At 42.6% G+C, this 20,968-nt stretch overlaps 1 protein-coding gene across 1 annotated transcript in view; it reads right to left on the bottom strand.

Annotated features, from left to right (window-relative positions):
• Nucleotides 1-10,831: 10,831 nt before the first annotated feature.
• Nucleotides 10,832-20,968, bottom strand: part of kiaa1549la (KIAA1549-like a) — a 39,449-nt gene continuing 29,312 nt past the window's right edge. The window contains 10 exon segments of the mRNA XM_056740287.1: nucleotides 10,832-12,679; nucleotides 12,917-12,980; nucleotides 13,134-13,291; nucleotides 13,582-13,721; nucleotides 15,218-15,315; nucleotides 15,448-15,816; nucleotides 16,480-16,609; nucleotides 17,693-17,931; nucleotides 18,938-19,062; nucleotides 19,638-19,765. Coding sequence (XP_056596265.1) covers nucleotides 12,951-12,980; nucleotides 13,134-13,291; nucleotides 13,582-13,721; nucleotides 15,218-15,315; nucleotides 15,448-15,816; nucleotides 16,480-16,609; nucleotides 17,693-17,931; nucleotides 18,938-19,062; nucleotides 19,638-19,765 — 1,417 coding nt within the window. The 3' untranslated portion in view covers nucleotides 10,832-12,679; nucleotides 12,917-12,950.

The raw sequence follows: 20,968 nt of genomic DNA, 5'->3' as shown, positions 1-20,968 counted from the left end.
CCGACTCTGCCGAATCCAAACTCCACCCCCAGCGGTCGAGTTCAGGAGGAAGCAGAAGTGATGTCATCCGTGCTAACCCGGGGATACGTGGTTCCCGAGGTCGGTGCGCGGTGCAAACCGCGCCCACCCCGGGTGCCATGTTTTTCCCGGAGGTGCATGAGGAGCTGTGTAAAACTTGGAACGCTCCACTCACGGACCGTTCCAGTGAAACCAGCTCCGGCTCCCTTACTTCCCTCGATGGTGAGGCAGCCAAGGACTGCGTCGAGATCCCCCGGGTGGAACGTCCGCCTGCGGTGCACCTGTGCCGCGGACGGCTACCACCTGGGGGGGGATCGACCACTCCTACCGTCCAAAGCACGTAAGACTTCGGCATCACTGGTGTCGAAAGCTTGCGATGTTGCGGGCCAGGCTGCCTCCTCTCTCTATGCCTTGGCCATCCTGCAGGTCCGCCAGGCCAGGGCGTTGAGAGGGCTCCACGAGGGTAAGGCCGACCCGGGTATAATGCAGGATCTCCGTGCCACCGCTGACAGCGCTCTACGGGCGACTAAGGCGGCGGCACGGGCCCTGGGTCGGACGATGTCCACGGTAGTGGTCCAGGAGAGACACCCCCGGCTATACCTTGTGCAGAAGAGTGACAGCAAGGAAGTCCGCTTTCTTGATGCACTCATCTCGCAGGGTGGGTTGTTGGTAACACCGTCGAGGACTGCGCTCAGCAGTTTTTTGACGGCGAAGCAGACAGTGGCAATTAACCACATTTTTTTCACGCCGCGACTCGGCCGCCTACAGGCCTCCGAGATCTCACGTGACGTCTGCTTCCCTGCAACCCAGGACCCTTTCGACATCGGCTCCGGTTCCTGTGCCCCCACAGGCGGCACCCCGGAAGCAGAGGTCGAGGGGGAAACCTCCACCCCGTCAGCAACCTCCTCGCGAGAAGGGACACTGACGGGAAGACCCCAGGGAGAACAACATCGGGCCCGAACCTTCACAGCCACGGCTCTGATCGGTCGGTACGGGACGACTCCTGCCTCGTCACCAAAGCCGGGCCCTTGTTAGGGCTTGGCGCCCACTTACTCACTGAGTTTTCTGTTCTCCCCGGGTTTACTTGCAGCCGATCGCACACTCCACTGGACTGTGCTCGGCGAACCGACCTCACACCCTGGCGAGGCGTGAGGTCGTACACATACGACAGCCGTCACCACTCTCAAACCGACAGTGCGTGCCGTTGTCCCGCCAGGCAGGTAAGCAGGCGGAGCAAAAACCTTCCCTCCGGGGACTCCCCGCGACATGGTTAGCTCCGCCAGCCGACGAACCACCCCCCGTGGGAATGATGAAGCAGACCGTCCCCTTGGTCACCCTGTCACAGTCCCTGGGAGCTCGAGAGCTGCCCACACTGTCTCGCTGGCTAATGAGGGCGGTCCGTCTTGGTTACTCGATCCAGTTCGCCAGAGACTCACCCAAGTTTCGGGGCATCATCTCTCCCTCTGTCAGAGGCAGGGACGCCTCCGTACTTCGGGTAGAGGTCACCACCCTTCTGGCAAAACAGGCATCGAGTTCGTCCCTCAAAACCAAGATGTTCAGTGGGTCACCACCCGCACTTCATCGTTCCCAAGAAAGACGGCGGGTTGCCCCCAAAGGCTGCGTACCCTGAACAGAGCACCTTCACAAGCTGCCATTCAGGGTGCTCACACAGAGGCGCGTCCTGACATCTATGAGGTGTCAGGATTGGTTCGTGGCAATCGACCTGAAGGACGCTTACTTTCATGTCTCGATCCTCCTCGACACCGGCCGTTCCCACGGTTCGCGTGCGAGAGGCGGGCATATCAGTACAGAGTCCTCCCTTTCGGTCTGTCCCTGACCGCCCTTTCTCCCTGAGAGGAGGAAGGCGAGCGGGTACTAAACTATCTCAGCGACTGGCCTATCTTGGCACACTCGCGAGATCTGTTATGTACACAAAGGGACCTGGTGCTCCGGCACCTAGCTCGATTGGGACTCCAGGTCAACCAAGAGAGGGGCAAGCTCTCCCCAGTGCAGAGCATCCTCTTTCTCGGTATGGAACTCAACTCTGTCACCATGTCGGCACACCTGTCCGCAGTTGTGCCCAACCAGTGTTGAACTGTCTGAAATGAACATTTTAGGCAGACAGCGGTCCCCCTGAAACAATTCAGAGGCTCCTGGGACACATGGCGTCCTCGCGGGCTAATACCCCTCGAGTTGATGCACATGACACCGCTCCAACACTGGTTTCAGAGTCGAGTTCCGAGGAGAGCGTGGCACACCGGCAGCAGGCGCATGGTGATGCCGCCCTGCTGCCGACGCACCATAACCCCTAGTCTTTATGACTTTTTCGACGGACTCAGGTCCCTCTGAGCAGGTTATGAGGCAGGTCGTGGTGACGACTGAAGTCTCCCTGCAGGGGTGCGGTGTAGTGTGCAACGGGCACGCAGGTGGGGTGTTGGACGAACCCCCGCCTGCGCTGGCATATCAATTGCCAAGAGTTGTGGGCTATGCTACTTGCACTGAGCAGGCTACGGCCTCTCGTGCGAGACATACACGTGCTGTTCCGAGGACAGCACTATAGCTGTAGCGAATACAGATCGTCAGGGTGGCGTTCGCACACAGCAGCTAAACACAACTTGCTCGACGCCTCCTCCGGTGGAGTCAACAGGTGACTCGTTCCCTGCAGGCCACACACCCCGGGCAAACTGAACTAGACAGCCGACGTGCTTTCTCGCCAGTTTATGCCTCGTGGAGAGTGGCGACTCCACCCCCGTGCAGTCCAGCTCATTTGGAGGCTGTTCGGGTAGGCCCAGGTAAAACCTGTTCACCTCCCGTAACACCACCATTTGCCCGCTTGATAGTCCCTGCCCTCGGCACGGATATCCTTGCGCACAGCTGGCCGCGGGATGGGCGGAAGCACACCTTCCCCCCCCAGGAGCCTTCTTGTACAGACTCTGTGCAAGGTCAGGGAGCAGGAGCACCAAGTGTTATTGGTTACACCACACCGGTCTAACCGCACTTGGCCTCAGAGCCGATGCTCTGGACAGCGACTCCCCCTGAACCATTCCCCTGACAGAGGACCTGCTCTCTCAGGGGAAGGACACGTTCTGGCATCCCAGATCAGACCTCTGGAACACCCATGTCTGGTCTCTAGACGGGACGAGAAGATCCTAAGATGGCTACTCCCCCTATACGGCTGAGACCATCACCCAGGCTAGGGCCCCATCTACTAGGCGGTTACACGCCTCTAGACGGTGCCTCTTCTCGTCCTGGTGTCTTTCTCAACGAGAAAGACCCACTGAGGTGCTTGATCAGGATTGTGTTCCCCTCCTCACGAGACTGGAGACTAACATCTCCCTTCCACACTGAAAGTGTATGTAGTCGCTATTGCCACTCATCACGACTCAGTCGGTGGAAAGTTTCTAGGGCAACACGACCTGGTCACCAGGTTCCTAAGCAGCGAGAGGGCGGAATCCGCCTCATCTCCGCTCCATACCCTCTTGGGACCCTAAGTGGTCCTGGGGAGCCTCAGGGCCCCCCAAAGAGCCCCTCGGAGGTTCCGATCTTCCTCATAGAGTAAGACGGCCCTCCTGACGGCGCTCACTTCCTTCAAGAGGGTAGGGGACCACCGAGCATCCTCCGTGTCCCTGGATTGCCTTAAACTCGGCCCTGGAAACTCTCACGTTATCTTGAGACCCAGGCCCGGATGCGTGCCCAAGAAGTTCCCACTACTCCCTCCGGGGCCAAGTGGTGAACTTGCAGGCGCTCCCCATAGGGGAGGAAGACCCAACCCGATTAGTGTTGTGTCCAGTACGTACTGGACCGCACGCAGAGCTCTGAAGCTCTGACCAGCTCCGTGTCTGTTGGAGGACAGCAGAAGGGGAAGGCTGTCTCCAAACAGAGGCTGGCGCACTGGGTCGTGGACGCCGTTACGACGGCATTCCGATCTCAGAATCTCCCATGCCCATTGGCAGTGAGGGCTCACTCCACACGGAGTTTAGCCACCTCCTGGACACTGGCAGAAGCGCCTCTCTAGCAGACATCTGTAGAGCTGCGGGTTGGGCTATGCCCAAACACCTTCGCAAGGGTTAACAACCTTCGCGTAAACCCGGTGTCAGCCCACGTCCTGCGTGGCGACATGTAGGACTGGCATCCGGGGGGGCGTATGCCTGCGAAAGCACCTTTCCACCCTCTAACAGGTTGGGTCAGTGTGCTATTTACCTTTTCTTCTTACCCGAACACATCGCTAAGAAACTGGTACCTCACCAGCCTCCCTTCTTACCCAGACACTGGTTAAGAATAGGCATTCCATCCATCACCAAACAAGCACCCCCTGGGGGCTGGCTGGGCAGAGCAGCCTTCCCCCTTAGGCCGGGATACCATGTGAGCTATCACAGATAGCTCTAACCGGACCTAGTGCTACCGGACGTCTGTAACACCCCCTCCGTGGGCTGTTCCGTCTGATGTATCCTCATGAGAATGGTTCCCACTCCTGGTAACCCATGAGCTTCCCCAGGTGGGCCTCCACCTCGCGGTTAACTACTCAGTCCGCACGTTCCATGCGTTCTCCTCCAAGGACGAGACCATACCTATATCCACCATATTCCTCCCCACGGGTAGGAGGTGGCCTCTGTAGCGCTTCTCTGATTAAGAGTCGCGCTTACCCGGTGTAAACTGATCTGGACGGCCTCTCGCCTATAGAGAGCTAAGGCCCCGTCCGTGAAAGTTACCGGTCAGGGCTGTACCCATCTTTCTCCAAGAAAGCTCTGGAACCCCCCGACCACCACACTGGAAGGTTACAGTCTCACGAAAGCTTCGAGATGACACGCCCAGGCTTGTTACCGTCGCTTCGCTAGAGATTGTGACGCGATACAGCGTTGTGGCGTTTTCCATAGGCAACCCCATCTGTCGTTCTCGACACAACGTCGAGAGACCGACAGAAAGGGAACGTCTTGGTTACGTATGTAACCTCAGTTCCCTGATGGAGGGAACGAGACGTTGTGTCCCTTATGCCACGAACACGTATCGTATTCTGCTGCAGTTTGAGAGGTCTCAGGCTCTTCAGAACAAAGGTAAGTGAATGCTGCACGCCGGCCTCCTTTTATACCGGATTTCCGGGGGCGGAGCCCGGCATGCAAATTGCATTCGCCAAATTTCATTGGCCTTTTCTATAGTAGTCAGAGTTGATTGGTTCTCAAGGGCGAACCCCATCTGTCGTTCTCGACACAACGTCTCGTTCCCTCCATCAGGGAACTGAGGTTACATACGTAACCAAGACGTTTCCCACCTTGACTCTTTTTATTTAATTATTTGCTGGCATCACAGACTGACTGTGAAGTGCATATCGGTGCATGAGCGAAGCAATAAGCCTTGTAAATTTTTAAAACAGCATAAACAACTTGATAATGTTACGCTGATGAAACCGTGTTTTGAAGATTAAGCAATCTGATTTCTGAGAGGGTAATGAACTCATCAAAATCAGCCACGATAACCATCTTCTGATTTTCCACACTTACCGCAACAACAACAAGAAAAAACATCTAATCAAACGCAAAAAGGACAGAACTCCCTATGGACACAACACAATTTCTAATTCATGAAAAGCCCTGTCAATCAGAATAAAACCAATTTAGCTCAGGGACGAGTGCACGCTAAATTTTATGCTTAAAAACATTCATTCCCCCAAACTCGACTTTCCAAATTCCCTCTCTTCTCCATTTCTCCACCTCATTCTCCCCTAGAACCTCATTTTGTACTTCCACAATTTAATCAGAGATGTAGCTCTGCCAGGTATATTGAACTATAATTATAGCCTTGCCTTCGTATTAGTAGATGGGTCTCTGATAATAAGCCCTCCAGGAGAACCCAAATGGAATTACTTCTGCCAAAACAAGGGTTTGAACTGCCTCGTACAAACGTCCGATCGGCTGTGATCTGCTGGAGAGATGGGTACAGATTGGAGATCTGAGAGAAGTCACAGCAATCGGCCACGTTCATTAATTCAGCTTTTGTTCCACTTTATATCTAATGAGATGTTCTCCAGGCCCTGACTCCAGCAGCGACACTTACTCAACCATCCTGGGGTTCGGATTCAAATATTTCTTTATGAAAGTTTACAGTGAATAATTACTTTTTCAGTCAGATCTTGTTTGGCTTAAGACTTGAACTATAATGGGACGTTAGAAAACTTTGACTAAAACAGGGTTTAAGCATTGCACTGTTCGCTTTAGGGAAAGATTGAATAATGTTCAGTTGACTGTCAATTTATCAGAATTAATCCATTCCAACACAAATATTTGTGTTAATATGTAATATATATAATATATATGAGTGTATATGTATATAAACACATAGATACATATAACTGCACACAATATTTATAATAAATATTTATGTCAATATATAAACTTAAAGTATCATTTATAAGATGTATTAATATATATATTACATATATTTCTTAAACATATACATTTGATTTTTATGCATAAATATACACGCAACACACACATATAATATACATTTATTTGGGATTGATTCATCGATATTAATCGATTTGACAGCAATGTATCTATCAATTTTATCAATTCAAACATTCTTTCAAATGTTGTGATATATATGAAACTGAAATTCAACTTATTTCATATTTATATACAAATCATCAACAACTTTTTATGACATTTTCGTTATTACATGTTATAGAATTGATCATATTACAGGTTTAATGGAACCTTCTTAGTAATAAAAACTGAACAGGTCTGTTAGTAATTAAAATGCATTATAAATTAATGAAAAAAAACATAGACTGAAAGCAGTTAAATCCAGAAATTAAGGAAAAATCACAAGTATTGGCAGCTCAACTAGTACATTTACATAGATGTCATATCTTAAAAATCTTTGACGAAAATTTTTGTCGTATCGAAATTATATCTACATCCCTATTATACATTAAAGGAAACCATCACTGCATACCACAGCATATCTGTGGACATACAGATCACAACTAATGTTTTGAATGCTTCATTGAGTATATATTTATAGAATGGTTGTCAAGCATACAGTCGCATACTGCAAGAAATACAAAGAACATAGAGGTTGTTAAAGTGACCCGCTGTCTACCCGAGGAGGCGTTTGGGTGGTGAGGAACTCCTTCATAGTCGTCCACAAAGAGCAGCTAAGACATAGATTCCCCAGTGTCCAGAGAGTCATCTAATGAGCTCCTTATCTCACATCACTGAAAGTCTCAACAGGTCTCATTAGCACTCAGCTAGAGAAGCATTAACGGTGGATTATAACTGTAGGCTTTCCAAATCACCAAGTTTAGATTTACGTGTGGTATTTTAAAAAGTTCCTGTTTATGATCATCTGGAATGAACATATAATGGCAACTGCATTTTAGAAATATAATGCATGAAATAGGTTAGACCCTTTCTCACTGAGCATGCGTCACAACTCCTTGTCCAGGCCCTGGTAATCTCAAGGTTGGACTACTGCAATGCTCTCCTTGCTGGTCTTCCTGCAAAGGCTATCAAACTGCTCCAGCTGATTCAGAACACAGCAGCACGCCTCGTCTTCCAACAGCCCAAAAAGGCTCACGTGACTCCCATTTTCATCTCTCTCCACTGGCTACCAGTTGAAGCCCGTATCAGATTTAAGTCACCAATGCTTGCCTACAAGACTATCACTGGATCTGCACTGCCTTACTTTCACACCCTCCTACACCCCATCAAGATCCTTGCGTTCAGCAAACCAGCGCCGTCTTGTATTGCCTTCTTATAAGGACATTAAATCGCTTTCCCGCTCAATCTGCATCACAACTCCTTCCTGGTAGAACATTCTTCCTAACTCTGTCCGGTCAACCACATCTCTCACAACATTCAAAAAACTACTTGAAACCCAACTCTTCTGTGAATACCTGACAGACAAATGAAGAAAAAATAATAATAATAACCCTTTCTCTAAACAGGTACTGGTCTAGCTTTTGTTGAAACCAGTAACTTTGTATTGGCACCTAATGTATTATAGCTCCTGTATGACATATCACTTGTTGCTCCGTAACTCTTTGTAAGTCGCTTTGGATAAACGCGTCTGCTAAATGACTAAATGTAAATATCAGGAGTCGAGAGAGATCATTAATAAAATCTGACCGAAGCTCATGCATTCTAGCCAATCTAAAAATCTCAGATTCAGGGGCACTTTTTTGTGTTCCACAAAAGAAAGTCATGCATGTTTGATATGACAACAATAGGATGAATAAACAATGACAGAGTTTTCATTTTTGGGTCAACTATACCTATAAAGGAATAGCTCACACAAAAAACAGTTCCCATTGGCTTTCCATAATAGGAATAAATACATGGGTCTAGTCAATGGGGACCATTTATGGTGAACTATTCCTTTAAAGCTGTCGTGAATAATTCTTAGAAAATTGTTAAGTTGCATATATGACAAAGCAAAGCTGTTTTTAGATTTAGACTGCTAACCTGCCTTCTAGTTTGTTGAATTATGAAACTTCAGGTTAAGAAGTCACAGCTTTCCAAAAATCGGAGTATAAATTCTGGATATGGAAATGAAGTCTTTCCCTCAGGTTTATCTTAGACATGCTCAGTTAAAAGTTAGAAAGTTTGTGTCCGTGGAAAAAAGCAAATCCTGAAGATCCTGAGGTTATAGATTCAAAACTGAATAGATTATAAGCTTCCAAAACAGCTGCGTGAATATTAAATATTAAAAAAGTGCAGCAATTAAACACAGGGTAAATTTTATGTGTTGCGTTTTAACCGATTCAAGTAGTTTTTATGGGTTTCAGAAATACAAGCACGGTGCCAAATGAAGCCACTTAAAATGCAAACACCCTTCTGGCAAATTTCAAATGTAAACATCTTTGGTTAATAGTATCGCTACCTCTCATACCTACATCCCCACTTTAATGTAAGAGGCCTCGGGGATCCGAATGAAGTATTTACTTCCCCAAACATGTTAAAAAATGCATGCTTGCATCTACATTATGCCGCTTTGTGGCTTTCCTAATTTAGAATCACTTTAGCCATATTTGCTTGGCGTTCAACTGTATTTTTTCTCTCTCTGCTGAAACGTAAATCCTCAAGAGTGGCTGATCTCCACTCGATCGTTTGCAGAGTGCTGTGCAATTCCCATTTGTTTTCCTTGCAGTGATTGCACATTAATTACTGAAAGAGGCGATTAAATATCTCTTATTACACCAGGTCTCCCAGGCAGACCGCATGAGCTGAGCCAGCAGAGCTTGAAAGAGCTCCAAACGCTTATTTACACCCTTGACAACAGTGCAATAGCTGTAGACCATTCCTAATGTAAAGTTGTTGCTCTGTCTGGGGGTCACAAGCCAGCTAGCTTTGGGGCCAAACATGCGTGACAAACCCGAAGATCAGCAAACAATGGAAAGATGGCACTTAGGAATGATCTATGGCACATTTCTTGACAGTCCTCAGTCTGTATCTGTGGATAGTTGTTGTCCAATTAGGGTCGTCTTGGACATTTGGTAATCGACAAACAAGATCTCATTTGTTTCTCGAGAGCAAGAGATTGTCTCAAACTTTCTATGAATACTAAAGTGAGAAATTATTTATAATAAAATTAAACAAGACCAAATTATCTGACCTGTGCTATTCACATTAACTGTAAATACAAAGCTCTATCTCCTGTGCTAAGAATTGTGCATCTATGGGTAGTTGACAAAAATACGATATGTTCAAATACCATTCAATACTGTTAGTAATATATTATTTTATATTATTAATATTTATATTACCAATACAAAATACCAAAAGAGAGATTCGTCTTCATTATTAGTTTGTTTTCTACATTTTGCTGTGGAACACATTTACATCATATTTGTCAATTCCCTCTTCTTCTTTACAACTAGGGAAACATCTAAAAGTCCTCCTAAAAACAACAGAATCCCTCACAGAAATTCTAATGGACTTAATGGTTTTAATGGGAATTTTATTGGTTTCAATAGAAACTGTCTACTGTATAATCATTTGGAATAAAACAAATCCAATCTTTAAGATTTAGTATTTAGTAAGAATTTAAAGATTGAAAAAACTACTTAAATAAACACATTAAATAAATTAATGATGAAGCCGGTAGTGCTTCTGGACCAGCGTTTACATCTTGCAAAGTGGTCTATAGTAATGACCTAATGGCTCATATTAGGATGTGTAATGGAAACCATGGAGACTAGAATTTACATTGTTGAAAGTAGGGTGATGTGCCGTAGCCCAAACATAGAATAAGATTGTGGTAGAAAATCTCTACAAAATGTGAATTAAACCTGTATTCATTATACAACATCTGGACTACTTTCGATGAGTTTGGTGCACAGTAAATTCGGGGTGAACTTCTGAAATAAAAGTCTGGAGCTGCCCTCTAGTGGACAGGATGAGAACCGCAAGCAGCCTATCTCTAGGCAGACCTGCTGAAAAATAGATTGAATGGTTATATAATGGGACATTTTATCGGTATAAACGGAAACTATGAGGGTCTCTATTAGAAATGCGTTTGCTTCTGTGAGTGGGATGTTATCTGGTAGATAAGAACCAATGGAACACCATCAAATCCTACTAGAAAAAGGTCCAACACAGCACATGAAGGACCCTTAATAGTTTGATGGTAAACAGCTGATGGTTCATAATGGTATTTGTAATGAAAATCAGTAAAGATGTTATAATAATGAATTAAATTATTAAAGTTTTAAAATATGACATTATCTTTGCTCGCCACAAAATATCAATGAAAATTGGATTTCTCATGACATGAACTGGAACCTAGAACAACATAGACCACATTTCAGACATGTGTATCATTTTTTATCATGATCAAATATTTCTTAAGTTTTTATTAGATATGATTCAGTGTTTAACCCACAAAAATGAGTCCTTTGAAGTGTTAAACCATTATAACGATGGTTATTTTACATTATGCTAAGGGAAATAATAAGCAAGAAAAACAACAATATACCATTTAAAACATACATTGTACAGTAACAAAGGGAAATTTACAGTACATCTGAAGTTTAGTGTTGTATAAGCGGGACAAAATGTCAACATCTTATTTGTTATGATGAAGTACACATAATGAACACTACACAATTTTCTCACATAAGTTCACAACAAGGCTTTTTTTCGTTTTGCTTAGTTTTTTTTTCCGTTTGTTTCTTTGTTTTACATTTGAAGCACAATATTTTACATCGGAAACAATTTGAGCAGAATGTCCTCAGTTGTTGGCCAAAAGGGTGATTCGATTAATATAAAAATATGAAAAGAAAACACTTTAAAAAGGAACAATAAAGTGATTCGAGTTATTATATTTGCACATCCCCGCACCACCAAAATAAAAGGACGACGTTCATTTCAACAAAAATCAAACAGTAGTGGCATTTCGAACAATTTACACAACGCATTATGTAATGCTTTTGCAATCTTCATAATCTGATGATGTCATCAAAAGACATTTAATATGCAAATGGCCTGAATCAAAAAAGTACATTGACAGGCAGCAACTATTTAATGAAATACTTCTGCGGTTTATGTCTGCTTTTATACAATATTCCCTTCTATAACTGCCCAAAGAAAATATGGGACTGTCTTCACATACAAAGCCCTTAATATTCATATGTCCAGACTACATGCATTAGAACCATTCTCTTAAGAACACATGCCACGTGTTACTCTTGTAACACTGTCCTGCTTACAACTGAGAGATTATTTCATCACTAATTTAGCTACAGGTCTGAATTCGATCTATATGCAATATATTCTAATCGGAAGTCAATTTGAAGAATTTTGGTGTACGCTGTATATTGATATAACAGATATAATACTCAAGGTTTAATTTCCGAAATATGTGTTTTCGTACCTATATGGCAATAAAATAGAAATATTCGTTTTAGTTCGTTTTTAGGTAATTACAAAATGGCTAGTAAAAATACGAATCGCTTTTAAAAGCCAAGCCCAATCCTCCTGGCATCTGGCTTCGTGAACTAGTTTTCCAGTGTACTTATCAACTTAACTATGGCTATCTTCCCAAGACTAAACTTTCATTACGCGGTCCGTGCCTTTCATCGCTTCTGCATTGTGAAACACTTTAATAAAGCAAAAACGATGGCATTCTTGAGATAATAGAAAAAGCACTATGTTTGTTGTGACTACAGTAGATACAGTATAAGATGTTACATCGCTCCAAATGTTTCTTTTACATCATTCAATCATTATTTTGAAGTAAGCCATATAGAGTGCACAAACAGAATCGCCTGCTTTCTTTAAAAATGCATGAATGAGAGCAAAAGACACAGATAGGCATTAATGAAGCTAGAATAGCCGTAGACAGAAAAAAGTGGTTTAGTTTTCAATTATTAGTAACTCGTTGTTGGAAACACATATAACCACCTGCATAAGATACAACATCTTGTTTCTTAATTTGTAAAAGCTTTAAGAAAACACAGTTTTGGCCAGTGAGGGAACCTGTTTGCGTCAGGTTGCGATTGACCCTCACTAGGGATGTTGGGTAATAACAGGTGCTGCATCTGGCTAAGACCGACAGGCGGATTTGTGGCTCATGGGTCTGGTTGGATGTTCAGCTGACCGCGAGGTTAGTTGGGGCTTCTGAATCCGTAATTTCAGAGTAGGCAACAATTATTTTTGGTGGTACCCTAAAAAAGACAATGATACAATGTTGTTTTAACATTTGTTTGCAACAAAACTAAATTATGAGCCACACAATAAAATGTATGATTGTCTTTGAATTAGATTATATAATGAAATATAAGAAAAGAAAAACAATAACTCTTTTTGAGGAAATGATTTCAAAACAAGAGTTGCATTTCTCTTATAAATGAAAAGTTACTTGTGTCAGATGGAATAGGTAATAATGTTAAAGTTAAAGGTACCCTGTGTCTGTCAAACATCACATTTGAAACCGTTTCAGCAGATGGTCTCCAGGTGACATTGGTTCTGCAAGAAATGTTCAAAAGAAAACGATGTTACCCGATGCGCACCAGAAAAAATGTTTGTTTAACAAATATAGGGTTGTGACATCACAATTTATTGTGTTACATTAGAAGCCATTGGATGTGATAAAATGTTAGTACTGTAAACAGATCTTGCCTTTACCGTGTCATTCCACTGCCGTGGAAGATCCTCTTGCTCTGGAGGGTAAGACATCCAAGACGGACTCCGGTAGGAGGATGGTGGAGACAGGACAAAGTAATCAGAGTAGCCAGGGCGGTTGGCAGATATGGCGTATACTGCTGTCATCGGGTTTCCTGCAAAGAGTCCAATAATACCCATAAATGGAAAGGTACAGTGCTGTGCCATAAATACTTTTAATTATTCTCTTTACAGATTGTTTTTAAAGATTGTCTGTTCATGGCAGTTGCAATTTATCAAATGATTTTTTAAGGGCACTATAAACCTGACATGCGGTTTGCTTGTGCACACTTTTTGCATTTTTAAGAGACATTTTGGAATCATGTTGGGGTCACAGTGATGGAGCGATGATATAGATCAAAATAGATCTCAGTGTTTTGCAAACGGTTGTTGGCCGAAGTCTAACCTGAGTAGGTTGTCATTGACTCATCGACGGTAACAGCCGGGAACGGAGCTCGGTTGATGGGCAGGTATGGGGTGCCATTGTGCTGACTTATCTCAGAGGCCTCTGAGACCCGGGGCTTTAGACTCATGTCTGGTGTGGAGCTGAAACAAGAAATGAGGAATTCAAGGATGTCTTGCTATACTCCAGACGCGATTTCTTTAAGACTGCAAGGGAAGCTCAGCTTCCCCTATAATTGTCAAAAAATGAATGGTCAAATATATGTACTATTATGTTAACATTTTATTGACTAAAAATCCTTTAAACACGTTCATCTCGAACGAAAACAATTTCGTTCAGAATCAGCTACTTAGGTCGGCTGACTCGATTTCCTTCTCATTCATTCCCGTAGCGTACAGTGCATTACTCTGTTGAAGCCCAGCGTCCATTGACTTCAATGGGGCTGCTTTAAAGAGTTTTTTTCAGTGCTTAGAAACAAGACGGTCATTGGATAATGCTGCGATTACGTCCCGCCCACGGACGCTCAGCGTCTCTGGGATGAATAGAGGAGTGGGCTGGCCCGGACTCCGAGCGTCTGCGTGATGATTGGAGGGTCTGTCATCTCTTTTTAATCCACTTTTATGTCCTAAAACGCTCGTTTTTTGGGGTCGACAGCTTATAAAAACGTATTTCTTGTTTTTTTTTCGCTTGTTTGCTATACACATTGTCACATATCAGCTTTTAGACATTTTTTATTTTTTTTAATTATAAATCATAAATGACAAGGAGGCGGCAGCTTCTCGAAATGCAAAGAGACGGTTGGTGTGGGCGTGGTCTTCAGATTATGACGCGTATCACTCTGTGTCTCCATTTCCAACTCAGTCCCATCGCGGATTTTGCATGTGTAGTCGAAAGACAAACTGCTGCAACCTTCATCATATATTTCACACAATTTCACACCATATTCATTGTTTCAGTTTAACATAATTGTGGCTATATATATATTAGATCGTTTGTTCATTAATTCATATAGTCTGAACTAGCCAGCTAGCAAACTGCACACGACGGCAGACAGTGCTTATATTGTCGACCTGATTTTGGCAAAGCCATTAGAAAGTCTTCCTTACGAGGAGAATTAAACAGCAGGGCAGATCAACACCTAAGATTGATTTAGTGCAAAAGATAGGGAAAAGTAAAAGGTCTTTTCAGCTCTCCTGGTATGACAAAGTTAGCTGGCTGACTGGAAGTGCTGTGAAAAAGAAAATGTACTGCTGGCCATGTCTCTTGACATGGGTTACAGAGCATTTTCTTGAAAAGGAACGGTGGGCAGAATTTACATATAAATAAATGGACAATTTTTATGATTTAGGCCGAAAATGAGCTTCCTCTCTTTAAAAGATCAGCACCCGCCACTGTTATACTCTGATCACACCACTAGGGGGAAACAGTGGCCAACATCACCACAGCACCACATCACGACACATGCAGTCGACGGCAAAGCATCATTTATTGAAGGCTAGCCATTGCAATCTCACAACACAAAGTATGTATTAATATACACGATGTGATTTTGTGTTTATTAAAAAGATCAAACGATTTAAATATGTAGACTAAAACACAACTTATAAGTACAAATCTGTATCTTTAAGGTTTCTCTCACCGTCTTAGTGAAGTTCCAGGTGGGGCTCCGCTTCTTGGGGGGATGAGGGGAGGTGGGGACCCCAAACCCATATCAGGCAGCTGGGTAAACCTGAATCCCTGTTGAGTCAATCACATCAACCCATTTACCACCGCAACAACCAATCAAATGCCTCATCGGTACCACATGCACAACCATAATGCTGAACTAAATTCCTAACTTAAACGTGCACGTCAAAGCACAGCACTCACTGGTTTGGGAAGGCTACACTGGTGCATATCCGGCCCAAACGAGGAGCCCCGCTGAAGAGCTCCATTGGGGTGGTTCATAGTGCCGGGCGCGCTGGTAACTCCATCCATGTAGGGGCTGCCGTGGCTGGGGTTGTAGGAGCTGTGAGGGTGGTGGTGATGGTGGTGGTGGTTGCTTGGTGCCGGCTCGGCGGAGGCCAGCCCAAAAGCGTTGTCCAAGAGCAGATGCATCTGCTGTCTCACTTCATCAATGGACGGCTGGGAGCTCAGAGTGGACGAGTCGGAGTGACCTTTGACCTGGTGGCCAGCTCCGAAACCCAGAGAGCTGAGAAGGCGGTCCACATCTGTTTCTTCGAACGGCTCGGGCTCACCCTGGTTTTTAGACAGTGGGTTATGTCACATTTGAATATTAGTTATTCACCCCCATGTCATTCCAAACCTGTATGACTTTCTTTCTTCACCAGAACACAAAAGAAGATATTTTGACAAACATTGGTAATCAAACATCATTGGCTCCCATCGACTTCCATTGTATGGACACAAAACCACTGAACCTTTTCTCAAAATATCTTGTTTTGTGTTTCACATCGTATAGAGGTTTTGAACAACGTGAGGGTAAACAAACGATGACACATTTTCATTTTTGGATGAACTATCCCTTCATTAGGTCTGTCCTAAAAGCGCAAAGCTTGGCAAGTTTAGGTGCTCAGCACATTCGTCGCTAATATCCATTATCGAATTTCCAATTTAAATCACTGAACAGGCCCATGATTATATTTAATGGGATTCTGCTCTGTGATGAGGTGGGCAAGCATGTCTGAGTTTGAAAATCTGATACCACCACAAGCTCTCTGCCGATCAAAGTCTGGCTAAATATAATAGTCCTTGGTATAAAGGGAAAAGTTGTTTTTCTCTTATTATGTCCTGAACTGTGAGTGACACACACTGCACATCAAGACTACAATGAAAGACTTCTTAAGCAGGCAGGCTTTAGTGTTTGGGGTCCCATGATGCACTGGGGTTGGCAGCACTTACATCGTAGCCGCTGTTTCGGATGCCCCTCCTGGATCTCTCTCTCATGACTAACATGTCCATCTCTGCCTCCACTGGGCTCGGGGTATTCAGAGATTGCCTGCTCCAATATGCCGGCTCCCTGTGAGAATCACTAATGAAAACGTAATATTAAGATTATTAATTGGGATTTTATTTTGGTTGATTATTACACAGTCCTTTATTTTAAATAATTGATTCTGATAAATATTATCTTTTAATGTTATGTATTTTGTTAGGCTATATGATATATGTATGTATATGTATATATGAAGAGTTTGGTTACAAAATGAGATAAATATTTCCAAAAATCATGTTGTTTTTATTGTGCATTCCAAATGAATAGCAACCAAATTGCAGTTATTTTATTTTGTTTTAATCTTAAAAATACAGCTAACTAACACAATAACGCGTTAATGCATTTGATACATTTTTTCACATTAACTTAATCAAAATATTTAATGCCATTAAAGCAACATCCAACTTTTCTGTCATCATTGTGGCCTTTAAACTATGAGATACGTTCCTAAATGAGATAACTCTTTTAAAAAAAAAAATCAAAAATCATGTTTTTATTGTGTTTTATTTATGGCCGTCAATAGATTAACATTTTAATCGCGATTAATCGCACCCTTCTTGTTCATTCCAGCACGAAAGAGAATATATATATACATATATGTATATGCATGTGTGTATATATATATATATATATATATATATATATATACTGCATATATATATATATACATACATACATATGTATATGTATGTATATATATATATATATATATATATATATATATAAACATAAAATACATATTAGCCTCATTACTTGGTTTAACATATGAAACTTTTTATTTACCAATGACAGAATAGTGATTGACATTACAAGAGATCTGCTTGTGCTATCCAGTCACCATTTTATCAGACCGTGTCATTTATAAGCAACACAAATAGGAACAGGCAGTTTTAGTTTTAGCTTCAGTAAAATGTTCTAACTATTTGGTTGCCAAGGCAACAAGGCGCATTGCTGAAGGTTATCATGATTGAAAGAAACAATATGTTCACTAACACAGTAATGTATTGTCATGTAGAAATTATGTTTTCTCATGTTTCATGCAATGTCAAATATTATGTTTAATATCTTCTTTGAGTATTCTTGGGTTGCTTTTACTCATAATACCCCTATATGACCTACCTCCTGCGATACTTTACGTAAGTGGAGGGCTTTCTGTCCTCAGTCGGTCCTCGCAGATCCTCCAGGTCCAGGGAAGCGTTCTCACGTCTCAGTCTGTCTCGATGGCTGTACATGTGACTGCTGCCACTCCCACTGCTGCTGGTGACCGGACCATCACTGTACCCTTTCCTCTTGGCTTTTAACCTCAGCTTATTGCGATAGTGCTCGATGTCTGACTTCTGCTTTAGCCCCGAGTTAACCTGTGGGTGAGTAATGTGTTATTAAATATGATTTTAGAAAAGAACAATAAAACAGGGTTGATTTTTTGCAACTCATAGTAGTTGCCCTTAAGTAGATTCTGCAACGTTTTTTGGGGGCATTTCTGTGTGATATCGTGAGAGAATCTGCAAAAACAAATGTAAACATGGTACAAAAATAGTGCTTTGGTAAGTGATAGGTTAATTCATCCCACAATGTAAACTTTGTTATTTAGTCGATATATCGCATTAGACAATAAAAAAGCTTAAGATATGTATCTCAGAGCCATGGCGACTGTTTTTAAATGATGTCTGTTTAATTTGATTGGCTGAGCTGTCAACATGTGACCTACAGTGGTGTATATGTTTTAAAAGTTATTTTTTTAATTTTGAGTTCTCCCTGCTTTCTTAATTCCTTTCATAATAAAAAAAAATTGCGTTAGTTTAAATTTTTATTGACACATATATTATGTTTTCTTAATTTTGATTGAAAACCCTCTTTATTTAAACTGATTGTTGTCAATTCTTTACATAAGAAATGTTATTGAAATGTATTAATGTACTGGAAATACATTGGTAAATCGAAATGTAAAAAAAAATTCAAAGATAATTTCCAATAAAATCTAGAAAATGAAATCCAAACCAGACCACTAATGTGTCACAGAACCTTCTATATTAGTAACTTTTTTAAATGTCACGCGTCATGTCTGGTGTGGACCATAGACTGTATTAAATATGAACATAGTGTCTGTGACGTCACCGGGGGGTGGAGCCGGCCGTCGCCATCTAAGCAGTAAATTATAAAATGTTGATGCATTTACTCTTCATGATACACTTGTACAACTTCAGCACAAACTCTGTGAAAGACTGGCATTCAGATATAATGGAAAATTCACCCAACTTGTGGGAGTACCGACAGGCCCTCAATAACGCATGTGTGCAGTACATAAACTAACAATAAAACTTCTTAAATAAGATTTTCCTGTCTCCATGACGACTGCAAACTTACCTCTCCATTCATCATGACAGAGTCCTGGCTGTGATTGGAGGAGTCCGGATAAGAATAGTTGAGGGGGGCAGCCATAGGCTTGATGGTGATGAGGCGTAAAGAGCCGGTTAGAGAATCGTAATGGTCTGCAACAAGACACAGGAGACCAATGCAATGAAAATTTAAATTACATTACAAGCAGAGTGAAAAGGATCAGTAAAGATCGCAGCTGCGCTGTATATACTCTGCAAGCCTAGAAACTAGCCCGATACAGGGAACAAACTCTTATTTATGGGTTGGGGGGTCTAATAGTATATTTTAGTATATTGTTGTAGTGTAAAATGTTACTATAAAGTCTTAAAGATATAACTTTAATTGGGCATTTTTTATGAAATGTGATACAACCAGCAAGATTGTTTGTAAATTGTAGATATTTTCAATGTTTGGTAAGTTAATGACATCATGCATCATGAGGTAAACATGATGATTCATGTAAAATGGTAAAATATATTTAATTTCTTTTCATGTGACCCAAAAACACAGAATAATACATTTGATTATTTATTGATGAATTGTAAATATTTGTTATTATATTTAAGGTTCTCTAAGACTTTTGGACCACACTTTACATTGCAAAAACATTCATAAACACTTTAAAACAGAATTTCTTACAACAGCACATTGGGCTTCACGAAAGAACCAACGAGAATCTTGTTCTCACCATTTCTTACGTGTTGTTCCTCTTTGGGCACTTTCTGTGCTGTGGATCTTCGAGCTGTAGAGCTTCTTCCCGTGTTGAGCTTCCCGGATTCGTTGCTCGAAAGAGACCCGTCCTCGCTTGGCAACCTGCTGTGGGTAGCCATGGCAACAGAGGCGATGGTAAGTTTACTGCATGCGGTGTGACGCAGGGTTAACAGCTGACTCGAAGGGCCCTCTGGCCCCTGTTAACCTGCGTTAAACTGCGATGATGTCGTTAGGCGGACGCCACCGCGGGGTGAGCATCCGATGTGTCTTTTAAACGAACATTAAACAACAGAATAAATTACACTGTGGAGCTACAACCACCATGAGCCGTGAACCAAATATCATCATGTGCGCTGTGGGAACGTCATTATCATTACTACAGAGAATGCTGGCAACGGCGTTAGTATCGACATTAACTTGATGGGACAAAGGATATTCAAGGACGGTGTGTTTACAGCAAATGACTTATTGGAGAATTGAGACTGAATGTTGTTTGGACTGAAGAGATGAATGAATGTTGCATAAAAGCCTTCTTGCAATGCATAGAATCTATAGTTAGATCTATAAAGTGAAATTACAAAAAATATGATGTTTCTATAGTCAGGAGATGATGCATTGATTTTAATCTATCTTTTAGACCAAAGCATTATTATGTCTGAGTGAATAGCATTCAGGCGAAAATAAGGCAAATCGACACCAGACGTCTACAAAAAAAGAAAGGGTTCTTTGTTGCATGTTGTCCAACAAAAGCATAACCAAGCATTGTTATTATAGGCGGTTTCATCAAACGCACGCATCTGGGCAGAAGTTAACCTCTGGTCTGAGTTTGTTAACCATTCTGGCTAGTGGCTAAAAATATAACTAGTTATAGTTCATTTAATTTATAAAATTATTTGATGGTATAATAATTGTATTAAATATACAATTTGTTGAATTTCATTGTACACACACATAGGTCATGCAACTTTGTCACGTTAAGTAACGCTTCTTTTACTGGTTGGTTTAGGCTGGAAAGGTGCGGAGTAACATTTGTTTATGTTGTTGCTTTGAAAGTGTCTATAGAATGTTATATAGGACTGTCAATTCATCCATCCATCCATTTTCTACCGCTTATCCGAACTACCTCGGGTCACGGGGAGCCTGCGCCTATCTCAGGAGTCATCGGGCATCAAGGCAGGATACACCCTGGATGGAGTGCCAACCCATCGCAGGGCACACACACTCACTCATTCACTCACTCACGCACTCACACCCTACGGACAATTTTTCCAGATATGCTAATCAACCTACCATGCATGTCTTTGGACC

The sequence above is a fragment of the Triplophysa dalaica genome, chromosome 24 (genome assembly GCF_015846415.1).
Source record: "Triplophysa dalaica isolate WHDGS20190420 chromosome 24, ASM1584641v1, whole genome shotgun sequence".
In the NCBI taxonomy this organism is placed as follows: Eukaryota; Metazoa; Chordata; class Actinopteri; order Cypriniformes; family Nemacheilidae; genus Triplophysa; species Triplophysa dalaica.
Note: the sequence above shows the minus strand (reverse complement) of the source record. Positions and strands in the feature narration are given on the sequence as shown.